This window comes from Triticum urartu, chromosome 1A (genome assembly GCF_056163025.1).
Source record: "Triticum urartu cultivar PI428250 chromosome 1A, HENAU_Tu73, whole genome shotgun sequence".
In the NCBI taxonomy this organism is placed as follows: domain Eukaryota; kingdom Viridiplantae; phylum Streptophyta; class Magnoliopsida; order Poales; family Poaceae; genus Triticum; species Triticum urartu.
The window spans coordinates 278,380,854-278,404,061 of record NC_141873.1 but is presented as its reverse complement, the minus strand read 5'-3'; the positions used below and the strand labels follow the sequence as shown (position 1 = coordinate 278,404,061).

Sequence of the window (23,208 nt, the reverse complement as noted above, 5' to 3'; positions counted from 1 at the left end):
TCCATGTACAGTAATGGTGCCTTTATAACCCGGCATCTTGAGCTGCAGATATACATAACATGGCCGAGCCATGAACTTGGCGTAAGCCGGCCATCCAAACAGAGCATGATATGGGCTTTTGATCTTAACCACCTCAAAAGTTAGCTTCTTAGCCCTGGAATCATATTCATCCCCAAAGGCCACTTCCAGCTCAATCTTACCAACTGGGTATGCCGACTTGCCAGGTACAATGCCGTGAAAAACAGTGTTGGGTTGCTTAAGACTCTTATCAGTCAATCCCATCCGACGGAACGTCTCATAGTAGAGGATGTTGATGCTACTGCCTCCATCCATGAGCACTTTAGTGAATTTATATCCACCAACCTGAGGTGCCACTACCAAGGCTAAGTGACCCGGATTATCAACCCGGGGAGGATGATCTTCTCTACTCCACACAATAGGCTGTTCTGGTCACCTTAAATAACGTGGAATCGTCAGCTCAACGGCATTGACTTCCCTCTTATGAAGCTTTTGGTCCCTCTTGCATAAACTAGTGGAAAATACATGGTATTGTCCACTATTCAACTATTTTGGGTTGCTCTGATATCCGGACTGTTGCTACTGATTACCTTGGCCGGGTTGTGGATTATAACCTCCCTGGTTACCCGTATGGCCCTGACCGTGAAAACCGCCTCCACCTGAACCGGCGCCCGGGCCATGAAAGCTGCCTTCGCCGGAACCGCCGACAGGCCCGTGACTTCCATCAAATGTGTTGGAATTTTTAAATGCCTTCATGATTGTACAGTCCTTCCACAGATGGGTGGCTGGCTTCTCCCGGGTGCCGTGTCTTGGACAAGGTTCATTCAATAGTTGCTCGAGGGTGGGACCTGACCCGCCTGGCCGAGGGGGTTGCCTACCCTTGCGCCGTTGGTTGTTGCCCTGTGCATTGGTGTTAGCCACAAATTCGTCAGCCTTACGTTTATTACCTCCTTGATTTGCCGGGTTATGCTGGTGACCCTTGCCGTTGCCGTTCTTCTTTCCCTTCCATGTTTTTTCTTCATCAGAGACGGGATCCTTGGTACTATCAAAATCAGCATACTTGACCAGAGCCACCATCAACTGGCCCATGTCATTGCAGTCATGCTTGAGCCGCCCCAGCTTTTGCTTCAGAGGTTCAAAACGGCAATTTTTCTCACACATTAAGAATGTTGAGCCGGCATCCATCTTATCAGATGAATGTATTATCTCCTTGACCCGGCGCACCCAATGGGTTGTGGACTCACCTTCTTCTTGCTTACAATTAGTCAGGTCCACGATTGACATAGGTTGTTTACATGTGTCTTTGAAATTCTGAATGAACTGGGCCTTCAACTCCGCCCATGAGCCGATGGAATTGGGTGGTAACCCTTTCAACCAAGTGCGAGCTGTTCCATCCAACATCATTGTGAAATACTTAGCCATTGCTGCATCGCTGACTTCCAACAGCTCCATTGCCATCTCATAACTTTCAATCCACGCCCCAGGCTGCAAGTCAGCCGTGTAATTAGCCATTTTACGAGGTCCCTTAAAGTCTTTAGGTAAGCGCTCATTAGGTATAGCCGGTACCAGGCAACAAACACCTCCTGTTCTTGTGGCTACTCCTGTCTCAACAGAGGTTGCTGGATAAGCCGGAAAAGTTCAATGAGTCGCCTGCTCAACTGCCAGTTGAACTGCCCGCTCAGCCTCTTGACGGATCCTCTCCTGATCTGCTAAGTTAAGGGCTCCAGCCTGCACCGGCTCATGCCTGTGCGATTGGTTATGGCGTTGAGCGTTGCTTGACATATCAGCTGAGTCCATATGCCTGCTATAGCTCGGGCTCCAGCTCGGGCGAGGGGTTGAATGGATTCTGTCTCGACTGTAAGAGTACGCATCCTACTGCGCCAGAGCCGTCTGAAGAAGTTCCCTCACCCTTCGTGTTTCAATTGCTGTCGGAGAGTCACCTTCCATCGGGAGAGCCGCCAAACGAGCCGACGCAACAATGAGGTTTTCCAAAGGATTGGAGAAGTGACCTGGTGGTGTTGGCACATAATGAGGTGGAGCGGTACTCATACGAGGTGGTTCCATGGCCCGCGGCTGAACCGGCGCTCCGGGTGTCGTGATCCGATTTGCCTCTGGCGGGTTACTTGGACCGGACCCGGGTGTGTGGAAAAGGTTCCTAGGATCGAGCGTCAGAGGTAGACGTGACTGAGTTTTTTGATACCTTCTCCTCATGACCTCGTTTGACGCGTTCAGATCCACCGAGAGCCGGAAAGTCTCCGCTTGAAGCTGCTGAGCACGAGCGTCCAAAGCCGCCCGTTCCACGGCCATCCTGACCTCTTCTGCTGCTAAATTTTCCTTGGCCTGTGTCATCTCTTCGCGTACCCGTGCCACCTCTGCGTCATGCTGAGCTTTATCCGCCGGCTCTACCACGACAGTCAACAGCGCCGTCAGCTTATCCGTGAGGTCCATTAGCATCTGAGCCGGGGGCGCACGAGGTCTCCTGACCCGGCCGCTGCCGACCCGGCGGTTGTTGCTGCTGCAGCCGTGGAGTTCTGCCCGGGCTGAGTGCCTGACTCCGGCTCGATTCGTCGGCTCAAGAAGGTCCGGAATACTGCTGCCATCAGAATAGCCCCCAAGCATGCCATCCTGCAGCTGATACAAAGAATCCGTCTTGCCTGTTGATGACGTAGCATCAGAACAGATGGTCGTCTCACCGCCATCTACTGATCCTTCCGAGTATTCACCTCCATGGATGCAACCCACAAAGGCACGCTTTACGGCGGTTCGGGCCCGGGCGGGCCTCGCGCGCTGAGCCGTCTCAATGATGTTGGTGCAGACGTCCGGCTCAGGGCCCGATTCGCGATCCGGCCAATGAAGACATCAATCCCGCCGAAGGGGACCTGGTACCCGTACTCAATTGAGCCGGCCTCGGGGCCCCAGCCTTCATCATCGATGTAGAGCTTGCCGCGACGACTCTTGGTCATCCGGCCCACAACGTATCCCTTAAGCCCTTCGAAGTTGCCCTTCAAGAACTCAAATCCACCGTGCGCTGGCCCCACGGTGGGCGCCAACTGTCGTGGAATTGTCACGGCAGATGTCCTAGTGAAAGGACTTAGTCGTAGGGCCATCGCAACTAGGAATCTTAATGGGGTTAATCAGGATAAAGGACACGAAAGGGTTTATACTAGTTCGGCCCCTTACGATGAAGGTAAAAGCCTACGTCTAGTTGTGTTTGGAATTGCTGGGGTTTCAAAGACGAGGGAGCGAATATGCCTGTCCTGGCTTCGAGTTGTTGTCTCTTGTTTCTCGCCCTAAGCCGCCACCGGGTCGTCCCCTTATATACACGGGTTGACGCCTAGCGGCCTACAGAGTCCCGGCCGGTTCATAAAACATGTCCGGCTCGGTGACTTCTTTGTATGCCTTTCTTTACAAGTATTTCCTTACATATGGCGGTTTACAATATTGGGCCTTAAGCCGCCTCTGGGCTTAGGCCTTCTATAAGTCTTAATAAACTATCGCCTTGAATGTTACTGGGCTTCTTTTGTAACCCGCCGTTGGGGCTGACCCGGCCCCTCCTGGGCGGGTCTTACCTGGTAGCTATATCCCCAACAAGGGCCTTTAATGTATATATGTTGTTATCTGAAATTACTTTCCTCCTGTGCGGCCGTTTTTTTATATTATTCTGAAAGTTTGCCAGTCGTCGGCTTCAGCCCCCACGTAGATGCTACGAGGGTGTTCGGGATAAATGCACGATCACGCTTGACCCAACGTCTTGGTACGTAAAGGAGGTGTCTGCATAGCGAACCAGGCAATCAGACTATGCGACTTTATCACTTTCACTTAGCCATAGGAGCTTGACAGTGGGACTAAGTACTAGCCCTTGGTGCGTATACGGCTACCCGAAATGGGATGCCTTAGACGCGTGATCGGACGAAGCCTGGTCCTTCATATAATACGAAAGAAATCACAAGAGATTTATAACAAGTTGCCGAACCGTCGACCAGCTCTCGCCTTATCATGACAGACAGTTTTCGGCTTTCTCTACTGGGGTGTTTGACCAAGCGAACCAGTAACACAATCGCAGTAGTTCTCCCTTTACTACCCTAGCCGAACAAGTGGAACATAAGGTAGTGATCAGAGGATCCGGGCAACCCAACTATTGACCAAAGACATGATTCAGAGCTGATGCATATAATGCAATGTTCGGGATGCCGAAGTGTACTATAGAAGTGTTCGGACTTTCTCTTTTAAAAAAAAGATATGTGGCCGAATAGAGGCCCTGGCATTTTAAGCCGTAGCAAAGTATATATATGGCAATCTTAGCACAAAGGAGGAATGCAGATTGTGAAACAAACCAAGACCGTACAAAGGTTGGTGAAAAAAATGTTTCCATTATAATCTGTTTGATACGTCAAGACGTGCTATTACAAATAATGCCATAAAAATCAAGGCTATTTTACATGCCAAGAATTTGAAAACAAGGGAAAACTGTTTACAGGGCCTAAAGAGAGAAAGGTAGTCTTGAAGATCCCCTTGACGCCCTTGCTGCACGTCTGCGCCGCTTTTTGCCTTGGTGCAAGATCCTTTAAGAGGAGCGATCGAAGATCGTGCATATAAAAGGGGCCTGGGAAAGGGCCCTTGTGCAACCGTAAAGTGATTTAGGTTTAAAGAACCTGTAATATGAGAAGAAAAGATCAAAGAAAAAAGGTTAAGGTCAAATAGGGTCAAGCCGCACTATAGACCTTGTCCGCAGTGGGCCTCCGTCGTTGCCCAGGGTATTTTGAGGGCGTAATTATGCACATGTGGTACATATACCGCGGTTGTGTGGGGTGATCGACGGAGGCGACACTGCTAGTCTAGCTCTGGATTACCGTAGCTGTCATTATGCAGAGTAGGCCGGACTCGTTTAACAGTGTCCGGGGGCTTGATGGCCGAAGAGGTGTTCGGCCTGATAAGGCCGCTCTGCACTTCAGCCGCAAGGGCCGCGGTATGCTCCTAGGTACCGAGGGAGAGCTCCATGTTTCCATTGACTGTTATAACGCCATGGGGTCCGGGCGTTTTGAGCTTGAAGTAAGCATAATGCGGGACTGCATTGAAGCGGGCAAAGGCGGTTCGTCCGAGCAGTGCGTGATAACCATTGCGGAAGGGGATGATGTCGAAGATCAATTCTTCACTTCGGAAGTTATCCGGTGAACCGAAGACTACTTCCAATGTTAATGAACCCGTGCAACGGACCTCGACACTGGGTATCACTCCTTTAAAGGTGGTGTTACTAGGCTTGCTTCTTGACGGGTCAATACCCATTTTACGGACAGTATCTTGATAGATTAGGTTAAGACTGCTCCTGTCGTCCATAAGGTCCCGGGTGAAATGGTATCCGTCAATGATTGAATCGAGGACCAGGGCTGTCGAACCTCCATGAGGGATACTGGTCGAGTGGTCCCTGCGATCAAAGGTGATCGGACAAGCCGACCACGGGTTGAATTTAGGGGCGACAGGCTCTACGGCGTAGATGTCCCTTAGCGCGCGTTTGCGCTCCCTCTTGGGGATATGCGTGACATAGATCATATTCACCGTTTTCACCTTAGGGGGGAATTTCTTTCGTCCCCCTGTGTTCGGTGGGTGGGGCTCCTCATCGTCCTTGCTTGGCGGCCCTTTCTCCTTATGTTCGGTATTTAACTTACCGGCCTGTTTAAAGACCCAACAGTTCCTATTGGAATGATTGGCAGGCTTACCAGGGGTGCAATCTGTCAAGACCGATCGAGTATTTTGTCCAAATTGGATGGACCATCTTTATTTCCTTTGAATGGCTTCTTTCGCTGACCGGATTTAGAGCCACTAAATCCGGAGTTAACCGTTGTATCTTCAGTTTCTTCATTGTTGTTTCAACGCTTATGTTTGTTGCGTCGTGGCCTGCCGTTGCCATCCCTGGCTTCGGAGGTGCCAGGGTCGCTGGTACTGTTGCTTCTACGGGCTAACCAGTTGTCCTCTCCTGCGCAGAAGCGGGTCATGAGTGTGGTAAGAGATTCCATAGACTTCGGCTTTTCTTGACCGAGGTGTCGGGTGAGCCATTCGTCGCGAACGCTATGTTTAAAGGCTGCAAGGGCTTCGGCATCTGGACAATCAATGATTTGGTTCTTTTTAATTAAGAACCTAGTCCAGAGTTTGCGGGCTGACTCTCCGGGTTGCTAGACTATATGACTAAGGTCATCGGCATCCGGAGGCCGGACATAGGTACCTTGGAAGTTGTCTCTAAAGGCATCCTCCAGATCTTCCCAGCTACCAATGGAGTTTTCTGGGAGGCTATTTAACCAGTGTCGTGCTGGTCCTTTCAGCTTTAGGGGGAGGTATTTGATGGCGTGGAGGTCATCACCGCGAGCCATGTGAATATGGAGAAGAAAATCCTCAATCCATACCGCGGGATCCATCATTCCATCATATGATTCAATGTTTACGGGTTTAAACCCTTCTGGAAACTGGTGCTGCATTAGCTCATCGGTAAAGCATAAGGGGTGTGCGGCCCTCTATATCGGGCAATGTCACGACGACGTTCGGATGACATCCGTGTTTGGTTTTCGGCCCGGGTGAGGTTATGCCTATCGGGCCAGGCTTAATGGCCGTCATCTCGCGTTGGGGCACACCCCCTTGATCCATAGATTGATCATCGTACAGGTCCTGACATAAGTCGTAGGTGTATCCGGGAGACGCCACCTCTTTGCCTCTATGGCGAGGTGGTGCGGGTTGGTGTTCGGCGTAGGCAGCCGCTTTGTCTTGCCCACGTGGTGGTCGGTCTGGTTCATCAGCGCGGTCGTATCTTGACGGTATTGGCTCAAGGGCCTCATTGTCGAATTGTGGTAGTAGCCGACGCTTTGGATAACTCTTTGTTGGGAGCTCGAGGCCATATTCCTCGGCGGCTAGGACCTGGGTCCATCTGTCATTGAGCGTATCCTGTTCGGCCTGAAGCTGTTGCTATTTCTTTTTTAGGCTCCTCGTAGTTGTGATTAGCTGTTGCTTGAAGCGTTCTTACTTGAGGGGTTCCTCTGGCACAATGAAATCATCGTTGCCGGGGCTAACATCTTCCTCGGAGATCGGTAGATAGTAACTATCCTGCGAATCCTCATTCCCGACCGGCTCGTCGGGGTTAACTTGTCCCTCTTCCCATTCATCCTGCTCGGACGCAGGCTCAACCGGGTCTTCGGGATCTTCGACATCGTCTGGAGTGTTATTGTCTCCGGTGCTGGTATTGCTTTCCTTTTCGTGGCGCGATTTTGAGCGGCGTCGCCGACGTCGATGTTTTGGTGGTGCCTCGATGAGCTTATCTTCGCTTGGATCCTTCCTGCCATCGTCGTCATCCTTTTTAGGTGTATCCACCATGTACACATCATATGTGGAGGTGGCTGTCCAACACCCGGTAAAGGGCGGGTCTTGGCCTGGTTTGTCTCCGGCATCATCGTCCATGCCATCGATGTCTTCGGAGGCATAGTCGAGCATGTCGGTTAAGTCTTCGATAGTGGCTTCCAAGTGGGTGGTGGGTGGGATGCAAAATTCCCTGTGCTCAGCCCCTAGTTCGAGCTGGGCGTAGTTCGAAAGCGATACTTCCGTAATGGCGAGGGATCGCACTAACTCCAAGGCCTCGCGTAAGAGCAAAGGCCGGACGGGGAACCGAGGACCTGCGGGGCTAGGCATGGCAGATTCTACTATGTTGTGCTCACTAAACGCAGACCTTGAGAGTTCAGAGTTGGAATCCAGAGCCGAGTTCGGCTCTTCGATGACAGGGAGAGTCCTGCTTAATTCCAGGCTCGGCGAAGACATAGTTGCCTCCGGGTCTCTGAAGAAGAGCTCCGTAGTAGGAGAGAGTCCGGTGGGTTTCAGACACCCATCTTGGATGAAGTGGTCTGCTCTGGATCTAAGGCCAGGGTAGGGATGATAGTTGGTCTTTGAGCGGTGCCTGATGACAGATCCGATGTGTTTCCTTCTTGGAGATGAGGAACAGTGGTCGAGGCCGTGAACCCTTCGAAGATCAAGTCTCCTCAGATGTTGGCGACCTAATTCAGGCTCCCGAATCTGATCTGATGACCAGGGGCGTAGCTGTCGATCTGTTCAAGGTGACCAATTGAATTGGCACGCAGAGCGAAGCCGTCGAACACAAATAGTTGACCGGGAAGGAAGATTTCCCCAGAAACAGCATCATTGTTGATGATTGAACGAGCCATCGAACCTTCTGCCGATGACACAGTGGAACTCTCAATGAGAGCACCAATGTCGGTGTGAAGATACCCCGAACAAGCCTCTCAAAGAATTATTTTCCATAGTGACAAGTGACAATAGATTTCAGCACATAGTATAAATGTTTCCTTTCCGAATTCCACTTACCAAAGGCGCTTCACTCCCTGGCAACGGTGCTAGATAAGAGTCTTGATGACCCACAAGTATAGGAGATCAATCATAGTCCTTTCGATAAGTAAGAGTGTCAAAACCAACAAGGAGCAGAAGGAAATGACAAGCGGTTTTCAGCAAGGTATCTTCTGTAGGCACTAAAATTATCGGTAACGGATAGTTTGGTAGTTAGATAATTCGTAACGGGTGTCGGTGTCAAAACCGGCCGATCTCGGGTAGGGGGTCCCGAACTGTGTGTCTGAGGATCGAAGGTAACAAGGGACACATGGAACATGATGTTTACCCAGGTTTGGGCCCTCATAACGGAGGTAAAACCCTATGTCCTGCTTGACTGTATTTGATGAGTATAGGGGTTACAAGAGTTGGTCTACCTCGAGATCGTAATGGCTAAACCCTAGATGTCTAGCTTATATGAATTCTCATAGCCTCTACAGACTAAGCCCTCCGGTTTATATAGACACTGGAAGGGCCTAGGGTTGTACACAGTCGGTTATAGAAGAAGGAAACTATACATCCGGACGCCAATCTTGCCGTCCACGCATAGGAGAGTCCTATCCAGACACAGGGGACGGCCTTCTATCCTGTATCTTCACGGCCCATCAGTCCGGCCCATATCATACAGTCCGGACACCCGAGGACCCCTTAATCCAGGACTCCCTCAACGGGTAACAAGTAACAAGTGTAGAAAAGTTGCAGCAAGGTGTCCCATTCCTTTTTATAGCAAAGAATAAGTCTGGATGAACTCTTATATAAAGCAAAGTGCTCCCGAGGACACATGGAAATTATTGTCACGCTAGTTTTCATCATGCTCATGTGATCCGCGTTCGTTACTTTGATAATTTGATATGTGGGTGGACCGGTGCTTGGGTGTTGTCCTTACTTGGACAAGCCTCCCACTTATATTAACCCCTCTCGCAAGCATCCACAACTACGGAAGAAGAATTCAGATAAATCTAACCATAGCATGAAACATGTGGGTCCAAATCAGCCCCTTAAGAAGCAACACATAAACTAGAGTTTAAGCTTGTGTCACTCTAGCAACCCATCATCTACTTATTACTTCCCAATGCCTTCCCCTAGGCCCAAATCATGGTGCGGTGTCATGTTGTCGACGTTTACATAACACCACTAGAGGAAAGACAACATACATCCAAGGTAGTCAGAATCCCGACTCGACTCCTAGAATCCTATGACTTCACGACCCTACGGAACCATGTCGATCCAAGTCCCATTATGAATCCAGATCAGGAAGAATCCATGTTGAGTTGATCCAAATCATAGAATCATGTACAAAACTATAGAATCCAGACTATGGTATGGACTATGTCCGATTCTACTAATTTATCTAAGCCATTCGTTTAGTTGTAGTAGAATAGTATGCCATCATCCAAACCATTTTCACATGCGTCATGGCCCTTTATTCCCCTCCCAATCCCAAATGCTCAGGCACCGACACCTTTGATCTGGCTCTCAAAATCTAGATCAAAATTGATGATCAAACTTGTCGACAAATGGAATTTGCGTGGGAAGGAGGATGCATCAAGATTAATCGAAGAATGACAGCAAGACCCTTCAAGGTTAAGCACTACAGGGTGGATATACAAGTGATCGGCTATTCACGTATTCTAAAAAACTCATAAGTAAATTTCATGCGTTGAAGATTTCAATGTTCTATATATTTGCCTCTCATATATGTTACATACATCCAAGCTAATAGTAGGTTAGCCATAAAAAGAAGTGGAATAGAACTAGCATTGATGTGTACGTCTTTGCTCTATATTTAGTGTCAAAACTCTGTAGAACCCATATAAATTTCTTCCATGGATACAAAATATCTTATTTGAGTAAATCTAGTAGAATCCTCGATTCCGCAACTCGATACTACAACTCAATTCTGTCTAAGGAAAATCGACCCGACTCCGAATCCCAACTCTGACTACCTTGCATACATCTCATCAAAATATCGAACAAATACCAAATTCATATGATTACTTATAACGGGACTTCTCCCATGTCCTTAGGAACAAACATAAATACTCACAAAGCATGCTCATGTTGAAGATCAGAGGGGTATTGAATATCATTAAGGATCTAAACATATGATCTTGCACCAAATAAACCAACTAGCATCAACTACGAAGAGTAATCAACACTACTAGCAACCCACGGGTACCAATTTGAGGTTATGAGGCAAAGATTGAATACAAGAGATGAACTGGGGTTTTAGAGGAGATGGTGCCGATGAAGATGTTGATGAGGATTGACCCTCCCACGATGGAAGGATCGTTGGTGATGACGATGGCTTTGATTTCCCCCTCCCGAAGGGAAGTTTCCCCGGCAGAATCGCTCTCCCGAAGTCCTAGATTGCTTCTGCCAAAGTTCCGCCTCGAGATGGCGGCGCTTTGTCCCGAAAGCTTCCTTCTGATTTTTTTTCTAGGTCAAAACCCTTCATATAGCAGAAGATGGATATCAGGGGCTAGCCAGGGGGCCACAAGCTTGGCGACGTGCCTTGGGGCGTAGGGCGCCCCCAGGCTTGTGGCCATCTGGTGGGTCCTCCTCTGTTGTTTCTTCGCCCAATATTTTTTATATATTCCAATATAATTCTTCAAAAAGTTTCAGGACATTTGGAGTTGTGCAGAATATGTATCTCAGATTTGCTCCTTTCTAGTCCAGAATTCCAGCTGTCGGCATTCTCCCTCTTCATGTAAACCTTGTAAAATAAGAGAGAAAGGCATAATAATTGTATCTTAAAGTGAAATAACAACCCATAATGCAATAAATATCAACATAAAAACGTGATGCAAAATGGACGTATCACAAATTTTCCCTTGGCTTGCTGGGGAAGGACCATAGCTCTCGCTTTTCATACCGGTGTTCTATCTAAAACATTTGTGATGAAGAGATGTAATGACCCAAACCTGATAAGATTCAATGTCTCTGTGCTCATTGTACTAGTCCCTGGATCAATAGCTAGCACACACAGTACAAGATGTAATATCAAAAATAAACCACATGTCATAATATTACATCGTAGATCCAGAATTTAATATAATACATACCCGCATAGCTCAAGGCTAGCTCATAACAAAAGTACAATGGAAAAGAAAATAAAATCTTCATGAAGTCCAACACCACAGGAAAATGTCGAGTATAGACATCGTAACCCTACATCGTATCACTCACTCGTCGAATAAAATCATGAAACATTGCAGCCACGAAGGGTTAATACTTTGAATATATTGGCAAGTCACACAGGAATGATATAACATACCTATTTCTACTAGCAAAATGCCCGTGCGTTGCCACGGGCCTTTTAATTTGTTTTCATCCGATTGCACCTATGAATATAATGCATATCTTATCTCGTTCCCCACTCTGTCTACCACCCTCCATCTCTATCCCTACCCTTCTATTTCCCACCCCCGCTCCCTCTTTCTTTCTAGACCCCTCTATTTCTCCATGACACAATCCCCTAATGACAAAAATGCCCCCTGCTTTATATTATAATGCAACAATCACTGTATACATCCGATAAGACCGATACAAACACACACCACCACCGCACTCAACACACACCCAAAGCAAGATACAAAGGTGCCGACAAACCACCCCAGCGACTACCAAGCACACTACGAATGAGCAAAGAAGAACCGCTTCTAGCCGATGGACCACCACATGAGTGATCCACCAAGGAGAGGTGAGGCAGCCAACGCCGGAGCGGGGACTCCAAAATGGTGCCTCCAAGAAGGGCAGGACCACTGATAGCCGCCATCATCTGATCCCGTGGATCAAGTTTTCACTCGGAGTAACACAAAGGGACTGAGAGCACCACGGCGGACCCTGCAAGAGGGAAACAACGTCTGCGGACGCCACCGCCGATGGCTAGTACAAAGATTGGGCAAGTGATGTACCCCGGTGCTCCGACCCCCTCCGTCGCACCCCCGCTCCGCCAACCACCCGCATCCATGCCGCCCGAGCAGCCTTGCCTGCTCTCCCGCTCCTGAGCCGCGCAAATCCGCCAAAGATCAACGCGCCTCCCACTACCAGGGCCGCCACCTTGTACCCAGACCACCCTGAGAACATCAAAGGGGGTGGCTTTCAATAGCTTCTCCAAATCCAACCACTGCCAGAACCGACAACGACCGTCCAACCTCAAGCATCGCCAAAAAGCACCAGGCTGAGGAAAAGGGGAAGGGGAAGGACCGGCACACGACCATGACCGGCACCCCCTACGTCGGCGACAGGCGACTCAAAAACAGCAGAGCCCCCATCCCTCCTACCGACTTCCCCCTCCCCCCGAAGCACCCCTGCTTCGCCCCACCACGGCTACTGGTGCGGACTGGCGAGAGGCCACCAACAGCCACATGTCCGCCGAAGAGGGGGTAGATCCACCGCCATCACCACCAAAGATGGGCACAAGAAAAGCCCGCCCGCGCCGCACACTGTCGTCCAAAAGCCGGGGAGGAAGGCCCGACCGGACTCCAGGACGTGCACGCACCTCCACCACCTCAGCCACGCCACCAGCACTGCCCACCGATCCATGCCAGCGCCGGCCGCACACGGCCCCTGTTGGCCTCAGCCCTCGCCGCCGGACGGGCTGCCAGCGCCAGATCTGTCTAGATCAGACCAGATCCATGTTGCACAATTTGCCTGAAGGACGAAGCCCCACCTCCACCGCACAACCACCACTACACTAATATAGCATCGACTGAGAGTATCAGTCGTGAGACTGGAGACTGTATCACAATCCCCTAATTACTTCCAAGAAAGAAAAACAAAAAATCAGCATGCAATCCCCTAATGCCGTCGATTTGATTTGATTGAAGCATGGAATCAAAAGAGAAGCGCGCTGCAGATAGGAAAGAAATAGAGCAAACAGTTACCAACGGCATTACAGTAGAAGAAAACGAAGATATATGCGAAAAGCAGTACAGAGATGCTTGTGCAACTTATCATACGTACCTAGAAGAATATTGTGATCCGCTACAGCACGCCACACTGAGACATACATGCTGAAATGCATTGTTCTCTCTTTTTTATAGGAGCCGAGACATACATGCTGAAATGCATTGTTCTCTCTCTTTTTTTATAGGAACACATACATAATTTGGTTACAATTACGAATTTTAATGCTGGTTAGTCAATTCTAGCAGAATAAAAGAATAGGTTTCATGCTATCCTGAGAATTGCTGAATCAATATCGATATATGAGCAGGCTCACACAACTTGTAAATTAAGCTAAGGGGTAGATCCTAAATATACTGTTTTTTTGCTTTAGCACATGTGTCTTCCTGTCCTCTTCACCTTTTGAGGAATATGGTACGCAGGGTTTGCTTAAGAACATGACAAAATCAACGTCGACCGAGAGAATTTGGCTGCTGCATATTACCTTCTGATAATTATTGTAGGCAAACCAGCATAGGCTGTACAACAAATATATACATGCAGAAATGTGGGCTCTTGGAAAGACGATAGTATAGAATGCCTGGCCACCCAGTGGCTTTATATTTTCAAGATACTCTTAACAACAAACTGACATAATACATGTAGGTTTAGACCAGCAAGCATAATATCATCAGGAACTCATCATTTTCTTACCACCCCATGTCTATCTCCAGCGTATCCTCGTCTTTCCAACAAAGGAAAACATCCTTTGTAAGTGTCAGCGGAGCCTTCTCCAAATTGTCATCAATGAAGCAATTCAGGACAGATCTGGGCAACCCAGTGGAGACTTCGCTGACAATGAAGCTCGAGTAGCTGATCAAGTTCTCAAAGGCACCTCCTGCAGACCTGCACAACCATGTTGACATTTAGTTTCTCACCCTGGCTCCCAGCAAGGCTGTGACTGTAGAAGCTAGTTTTTTTAAACGGGGGCATAAGCATAAGTTGTGAATCTAGAAGATAGTTTTGATGCTTACAACGACAACATTTAATTAGAAAACTAATGCATGTAAAACTAAGGTTGTATTCAAAGTGGTGACATGTTACTTCTTGATAAATATCCGCCGATAAAAGTATTTTAGTAACACAATTGAGTTGAACACATCGTAAATGGAAATAACACAAACTTTAGGCAAAGTAATTACTACAGTTCCTTTGGAATCAAGGACAGAAGAAACACAATAGACGATAACACGAGAAAAGTAATCGCTATTTTTGTTTTAACACTACCGATACACTATAAGATGTTAAGAGTTTTGGGAATCAACATCTTATCGACATAAGTACTTCACTTTTCTCAGGAACATGTGCAATAAGGAGAGCAAAAATATCCAATAGGAAGGAGTTATAGAGCACACACTTCATGCCCAAACAGTCCTAGTCAAGTAACTCAGACAACCATTAATGGTTTCAACCAAATAAAACCAACACATCATAATTCCTGAAACTCCCCGGGGTGCATGCTATGTAACCAGATCATCTATTCAAGTGTATATACCCAGCCAATGTTTATTGTTGCAAAATTGTGCACATTGTAAGAAAACAATTGTGAGGAAACCCATAAGATAAGAGAAATAAAGATGGCACCTTCCAACATGTGCCATCAAGAAAATACTAAACCCCCTTCTCTTGTAGGCTAACTACCTTCCGAACCCAAACTCTCCACACCTTGTATTGGTGCAACTGAATAAATTAGTATAGTAAAACGAGTTGTAACACATACAATTAAGAAAAGTCACAGTTTAGGCCTTAGAGAACCTTAATACAACGACCCAGGATTAATGTAGAAGCACACAACGACAAAAAAACACATGTCAGAGGAAAGTGCTACTGCCAGCAGAAGTAGCTGCCCCAGTGGTGGTGATCGAGACTATGCATGGGATTCATGTAGAAGCACCTAAACACAGGATTCATTATTGGCACCTGGAACATGGGTGCAGGCATTCCGGCGAAGTCAGCGATAATGGAAGCTTCGGGTATGGCAAGAACTTGCAAAATTTTAATGAGTGATAAAAGGATCTTATGGAGAAAAAACAGTAAAGGAATGCATATTTCTATTATGCATCATCGATCAAAACGATGGTTAATTGAATGAAGAAAACAAAAAATCACTTTTACTGGGAAAAATTGGTACTGCTACCTATTTTAATGTTATTAACTCGTTGGTGAGAGAGCTGCTCACTTGCAGATCACATAACTCCACGTATTTTCTGTACAAAGGTAATTTAATTTGGTAGTGACATTCAGCTATTTCCTTGGAGCTTAAAGGATTAGCTACAAATAAAATTAGAGGAAATGCTTGTATTGCTAAATCTCATCAAGTGGTAGCTATCATTTTCATCAAGAAAAAACAACTTGCTCTCGTTGGTCATTATGTCAGGCGAACCTTCTCTGCATATTACTGAAAAACACACAATTAGCATTATGTTATGTACTGTTTAAGAACCGTGAAATGATTGATTTGGCTCACCTGCTAGCTTGGTTTCAGACAGAACCAACCCTAAAATCACCTGTCTTGTTGGTGTGGCCGCGGGTGGAGATGGCGGCCAGCGCGCGACTCCCCAGAAGACGGCCTTCTTCGGCCACCATGCCATCACTGCGTGCATGGGTGATAGCATCCTCACGGCGGCGCCCAGCCCCTGCCAGCAGAAGTAGCTGCCTCGGTGGTGGTGATCGAGACTATGCACGAGATTGATATAAGCACCTAAACACGAGATTGAAAATTGGCACTCTCTTTGGATTGTCAGTCAACTTCCCAATTGTGGCCATTGATTTTCTTGAGTTGAAGCAACGCCTTACAAACCTACTTCACTAAGGAGCTCAAATTGCCGTTGATGGTCTAGACATGCTGCACCGAAATCATTGAAGGCCGAACACTGATAACAATACCATTGTATATCTAGTCATAGTATTCCATTCCAACTATCCCAAGGAAAGAAAGATATCTGAAAGCTGCACTCCAACCTGCAAGGCTGCAACAGTAAGGGGAGAAAATTAGAATACACATAGGCTAGCAAAAATGATTATCATGATCTTAAATAAGCAAGCGATAGAGCAGTGTCGTTCTCACTAAGGCAAACGACAGAGTACAATAGATCGACCATGGATACAAGAAAGGAATTATATTCAATATTTAATAATCTCCTCACTCATCTCTGGTGCTCTGCAAGAAAGGAATTAAACTCAATATTGAACAGTTCTCCATTTTTCATCTTGACTTGATTCTGTTGTTAACTGCATTCCCAAAAAATAATGCTCGTGTTCTGAAATTTGAGTCATCTAGCAAAACGTAGTTCAACCTATAAAGTTGGTGCTGGCATCCACTCTGCCTCTAAACCTCCATTTATCTTTCTGTCATGGTCATATTTGCAGAATTTAGTTTGGACCATCAAGTTAGCATTAATTAACTCACAAGCTTATATGCATCTAGACATTTAAGTTTTACTCAAATCTCTACAGAAAGGTGGAAAAAGATGTAGGAACTAAAACTAGATCGTGAACTTCTAAGATATCTCAAAACTGGCACATGAGGGGACATATCCTAATATTAAACGTAAGTCGACATGAAGATATCCCCTAGATACAAACTTTCTGTAATTTATCATGAAAATTGTCACTGATATAGTCTAAAGTCCAAAATTTCATCATTCTTGATTATTATCAAAAACTTTTGTTTTGATTGATTAAATATACATACCAGACCTGAAGACAATGGTGCATCCCTTGCCGTTTTGAAGTTATAAGAAATTTTCCTGGCCTGAAGTGGAACTTGGTACCCAAATGATAGTTCTTCGTTACATGGACAAGCAACAATGAAATGATTCAGTTGCCTAGTTTACAAAGGTTATTCTGATCTGATCTTATTCCATTAAGTTCAACGAAGCGGGGTGACACTCTGGGAGGCATGGTGAACTTATCTTCAGAGGTGGCTTTACGTTTCTTGCTTTTCAGCTCTGCATTTTGAGCACCACCCAAATATATTTGATAAGAAAATAGTTACAGTACTAAACCTGACCATTCCTTGAGAATACACAACAGGAATCATCAATATGTTCAATAACGATCCGGTTGCCTCTAATCAGAATCACGCATGTTGAGTTTACTTATTGTAGGGGCCCAAGATAAGGGGCCTACAAAATAAATTCCAAACTAAGGTACAGTACGGAAACAAAATATCCAAAATCATATGAAAAAAATACGCTATAAAGCAGCGAGTGCAAACATCAGGAAACAACTTGATCAATGTACCCTTTTTTCAAGGATGCATCTGACCGATGTGCCCTTGATAAGAGGAGCAAACAATGTAAGAAATGAAGTGCGGTTGTAAGGGAGATACCGCCACCGCTCGCCTTAAAGGCGATGTTCACCTTGCTCAGGAGCCATGTCATCACCCCTGTTCGCCTTTCCTCTGCTTGTCCTCCGGTCAAACAGAGCTCGGCTCGGGGTGCGGACATCCTGACAATGATGAGAAGACCATAAAAAACGTTAATGCAGAGGAGTCAAGACTGCAAACTACATAATCTGAAGCACAAATAGAGGCCTAGTAAAAATTCACAAAAGGTGTGCACAGTTCAGACGTGCCCAGGCTTGTCCATTGATCTGGAGTAGAAGATGGGGGGCAAATGAGGTTTACCTTGTGCACAGCCATGAGAGAGACGAGGAAGGTGATGAATTGTGGCTCGCCTCCTCCTCGTCACAGATGTGCCCAGTGCACCACAGCAGCAAGGGGTTGAGGGTCGCCGTCTCCAAGGCACGGGATCACCCTGCCCGCTCGTCGAGCTCCTCTCCTCAAGGCCGCCGGCTAGATCCATTATGATGTTAATACATGGGGTTGAAACCGCTCTGCTATACCTATGATTGAAACAGCCCTGCGTTTGAGTTTTCTCCTATCCATACCTCTGGTTGAAACCGCCCTGCGACGGCGATCCAGAACCATGGCCCCGACGCAAGATTCGGCGGGGTCTTCCGGAGGGGATTGGCGGGGTTTTCTGGAGGGGATCGGCGGCGGCGGCTTTATGGAGTTACGGCGGCAGCGAGATCCGGCGGGATCTTCGCGAGGAGATCGACGGCGGTGAGATCCGGCAGGGTCTTCTCGAGGAGATCGGCGACGGTGAGATCCGACAGGGTCTTCTCGAGGAGATCGGCGGCGGTGAGATCCGGCGGGGTCTTGGCGGCGGCGAAGGGATGGAGGGCGGCCGCGAACGAGGGCAGTGAGTCGGGTGCGAGTGGAGGGCAGGAGAGTCGGGCGTGCGAGTGGAGGGCAGGAGAGTCGTGCGTGCGATTGGTTTAGGTTTTTTTGCTGGTTAATTTTCGTAGGTTTTTTTCATTGGTTAATTTTCGTAGGTTTTTTTCCTTTGCTTTGTAGATGGGTGCGTGGGGGCGGGTGGGAGCCTCAATACGAGGTTTTTTTGGTTCATGGCGGCTCAGTGTGAGGTGAGAGGAAGTACCAAAGAAGTACCAAAAAAGATCGGGTGAGGTGGGACGAAAATTAAACCCGGAACGCGACCTACCAACTGAGACATTAGGAGTAGAGATATGCAAGGTGTATCAAGAGGATATTGTAGTGGTTGTTTTGCAGAAAGCTAGTTTTTCCCTGATAACTACATAATATAATAGTCAAATTTTATTTATGTCTTGCTACAATTGAATACATATGGTTGAATTGGGCAATCCAATTCCAACCTATCCCAATTATTAAGTTTCCCACTCAATTTTTATTAAGGTATCATCTGTCAAGATGATCCAACAACTGTAATGGCATAGTGGCTCAAATTTGTCCATAACCGAGAACACGGCTAATCATGATTAGTTTATACACTCTGCAGAGATTTGTACATTTTACCCACTGGACTCAACCCGAAGATTGAGACATAGTCTTTCAGAAGTAGTCGCCTAGTCCCACAGGAGGCCCATCCCAACTATCATAGCTACATTTGCTGGCACATCCGGGTAAGGTCTCCACAATTGATCAACTAAGCCAGAGCGCATATTAGCAGTGGTTGTACATGGAAGCTACTATAGTCACTAAGTCTGTCTGATCTTTTTGAGCCTGAATGGCACCCACTTACATTCAGAGGGTATAAACCATGATGTTCTTGAAACCACCCAGCAATATTGTTCGCGTGCACTTAGCCATGGTCCATGCCCTTAGAAAAGGAACAAGAAACCATGATGCAACCCTGTCCGTCCAGAGGTGAATTATATATTATGTTTTTACTCAAGTTATATTATATATAGTCCTCACAAAATCTCGATGAATACACGAACCAATCCCCGCCTACATAGCGTAGCAAGAATACACTACTGCGGTCTACAATAAGGCCATACTAACTGCATCTCAAACGCAATAGCATACTACCATAATATTCCTACACATGCATAATGTGTATTGTGATATATATAACTACATGCATAGAAAAATAATAGGATGAAGGATGATCAAGGTGTAACTTGCCTGGTACGTTGGATGAAGATCGTCGCACTCACAATCCTGATAATTCTACTAGTCACGCTCCGAGCAATCTATCGCAAACGAAAGAATCCAAATAAACAACCATGCCATATAAAAGAATCAAAAGAACAACAAAACAAATATGGCAAGGTTGAACAACAACAATACATATGGGCTCAATATTATAATATGGGTCTAGATGTGCTATAAGGTGACAAGGGAAAGGATCAACTCACAAGAGTTAATACAGAGAGGGATATTGCTATAAAAGATTATGTTTGAGATAATATAGAATAAAGTCAGAAGTATTTGAATATGAGTGTTCAGAATATTTTTAGCAAGTATTTGATACAAGTGTTTTACGGGCAAAAGAAATCAATTAAATAGGATATATGGTTTGCAAGATATGGCCTCCAGAAGGTTGAATCCGAATTCAAACAAATTCAAATTTGAACAGTGCAAGGGTGTGAATTTGCTTCTAATGGATTCTCCGGATCAATTTGAGTACACAGGAAAAATAATTGATGAATTTGGATATACGGTTCAAGGGACATAGCTAAACGAAAAATTGGTGAAAATATGTCTAAAACATGATTTTGAACCGCGGTTACTGTAGCATATCGCCATGTGCCACATGCGGATTGGCTGAGATGTTGCTGTGCGCGCGTGCTCACCGAAGCAGGGGGGAAACGGCGACGGCTTCGGGCGTGGGTGGCGGCGCTCCTCCGGTGGCTCTCCGGCGAAGATGAGGTGACGGGCGGATGCAGCTTGCGATGACGGAGACGATGGTAGCTTCGACGGAGATGTGAGCGTCCTCTGCTAGCGCTGCAGTGGCGTTTGGAGCTCCGATGTCGGTGTGGCTATGGCGTTTCTCGGTGTGGCCTCTCCGGTGGACCAAGGCGACTGGGAGGGTGGACCAGCAGGTGCGCAGAGTGACGGAGAAGAAGGTTGTGAGGTCAGTGACGACGGGGCGTCGTCAGGCGATGACAGTGTACGGGTGGAGCGACGGGTGGCGGTGATTTGCTCCGGGCAAGCTCGGCGTGCTAGGTTTGATTCTCTCCTGCGCGAGATAAGAAGTGAGGGAGAGATAGGAGAGCACGGAGATCATGGCAGAAAGAAAAGTAGGGGATCCTCACCCTTGGTGGCGCCAAATTCGCCGGCGGAGGGGCTGCTGGCGATGGGAGCTCCGACGAGATCGGGTTGGCTGGGGAGCTCGAATCCGAGCATCTGCTAAGGGGTAAAACGGTGAGGGGGAAGATATAGGACTAGGGAAGGATGGTAGGAGCTCCGAGAGGTCGAAGGCCTACAGGCGGCGACGAATTTCGTCGATGAAGTACCGGCGACGAGGCGAAGATCCGCAAGGTCGCTGCGCTCGATTCCCTGCTCGGTTGTGCGAGGCAAGGCAAGGGATCGAGAGAGGAGATCGACGGCTGTGCGGGGTTGTGCGTATGCGAGCGAATCGCAGACGGATCGGAGGGATCGGTGAGATCATGCGCAGGATACGCGCGCGGGTTGCGTTCTCGGTCGGGAGACCAACTGGAGGTGGAAGACAGCTGGGTGGGGCCCACCTGTCGGCTGGACAGAGAGAAAAAGAAAATACATTTTTTTAAGTGTAACTAGGGCTTTATTCAACCTTCAAACAGTTTGGAATACAAATGATGTTCGGGACATTTCCTAGCCACACATGGTGGCCGACGTCAAGAGTTGAGGCGGCCTTAGTAAACTATTAGCCTCACTATTACATTTCCTGGGTTCATTTCGGAAGATAACATGTTTAAAATCATTCATACGACCTGATATTTCATGCAGAATTGGAGCGTAAACTGCAGCTGTATATCTGCTGATGTTAGTAATTACTTCAGCGCAGTCGGATGCGATTAAAAGCCGTCGAACATGAAGATCCTGTCCCAGAGCAAGTGCCTCATTGCATGCCCACGCTTCCAAGCTGGTTGGGTCGGATAGACCGTCAAAAACAACAGCTGACGCACCCAGGAAGCATCCATTGCTATCTCTACAAATAGCTGCTGCTGCACCAATGTTTCTGTGGCGGGATAAGCCCCCATCCACGTTTATTTTTTGACCTTAGTATCGGCCGGGGGAAGCCAGCCCCGTTGCCTCTGATGCGGTGGAGAACCTGTAGTAGCTTTTGGTAATGATGCAGCTGTGATCTCCAAGTCCTGCAAGTACCGATTGATAAAGTTTGTCGATAAGGGGCTCTGGAACTCATTGTCGCGGATGGCTTTCTTCCTAGACCACCATATAGACCACATCGTGATGAGCACACGGACTAGGTCATGTTGCGGAAGAGTATCGAACAGCCAGAACAGCCATTGTCTTGCATCTTCAGATTGATTTGATATCACATGCTCCAATATACCTTCATCTCCCACCGCCCAAACACACCGAGCCATACGGCAGTTGAAAAGAGAATGACGCCAAGTAACATCCGAGGCCGAGCATATTGCGCAAACTGGAGAGGTAGCCATCTTCCTCTCATATCTGGTCGTTCCGGTCGGCAGGGACGTGCGAGCCAAGCGCCACACAAAGACCCGGACCTTTGATGGCACTTCGGTTTTCCAAAGCCTGGACCAATCTTTTTTTGCTGCTGACTGATTTGAGATACTTGTTCGATTCTCCAGCCAGTCTTCTCGCTGATGTTTAATCCTCGAGATCATTCTATAAGTAGAGCGAACAGAGAACATGCCCCTTCGATCATAGTGCCACGCCCAGAAATCACCATGTAGTCGTGTACTAAGAGGGATATTCAGAATAACATCAATGTCTGGTGCAATAAAGTGTTCCTCCAACACTTGCCTGTTCCAAGTTCTGGTTGTATGGTCGATCAGTTTGGACACCAACACGGGCGGATGTGCTGATCGCTGGCAGATCGGCCGGAGCTTGTAGTCCCGCGGTAGCCAATTGTGGTGCCAAATTTGTGTGTCCTCCCCTGTACCAATACGTTTGATCAGACCCATAGATAAGACTTCTCTCCCTTCAACTATTGAGCGCCAGACCTGAGATGGATTTGATCCAAATGGCGCCTCCAAAAAATCTCCATTCGGGAACTACCTTGATTTCAGTACACGGGCACTCAGAGAGTTCGGCTCTTGCAGGATCCTCCAGGCTTGTCTAGCTAGCAAGGCTAAATTAAACAATTCGATATCCCGAAACCCCATTCCTCCCATGAACTTTGGCTTTGTCATAGTCTCCCAAGAGACCCAGGCTGTCTTCCTCTCCCCCCTCTTACTTCCCCACCAAAATTTCCTCAAGATCCCATTAATATGGTTACATAGACCTCGGGGAAGCTTGAAGCACGACATCGAGTATGTGAGTATTGATTGAGCAATTGATTTAATTAACACCTCTTTCCCTCCCGTTGATAGGCACTTCTCCATCCACCGTTGAACCTGCTTCCATATTCC

At 47.3% G+C, this 23,208-nt stretch overlaps 1 protein-coding gene across 19 annotated transcripts; it reads right to left on the bottom strand.

Annotated features, from left to right (window-relative positions):
• Positions 1–13,228: 13,228 nt before the first annotated feature.
• Positions 13,229–21,397, bottom strand: LOC125507781 (uncharacterized). 19 transcript variants are annotated; one of them, XM_087518667.1, is made up of 9 exons: positions 21,094–21,389; positions 20,923–21,013; positions 20,461–20,846; positions 18,232–19,857; positions 17,969–18,136; positions 17,033–17,790; positions 15,806–16,307; positions 15,615–15,736; positions 13,758–14,189 (listed from the first exon to the last, which is right to left on the bottom strand). In XM_087518667.1, exons 7-9 carry the CDS (start codon positions 15,951–15,953, stop codon positions 13,989–13,991), a joined length of 471 nt encoding a protein of 156 aa, XP_087374793.1. In that variant the 5' UTR covers positions 15,954–16,307; positions 17,033–17,790; positions 17,969–18,136; positions 18,232–19,857; positions 20,461–20,846; positions 20,923–21,013; positions 21,094–21,389; the 3' UTR covers positions 13,758–13,988. The 19 variants fall into 19 exon arrangements, 1 of the variants encoding a protein (XP_087374793.1); XR_015601410.1 differs by adding an exon at positions 13,229–13,243 and having other exon boundaries at positions 13,357–16,307; positions 21,094–21,390; XR_007283026.2 differs by having other exon boundaries at positions 13,758–16,307; positions 17,033–17,288; positions 17,672–17,790; positions 21,094–21,391.
• Positions 21,398–23,208: the final 1,811 nt, after the last annotated feature.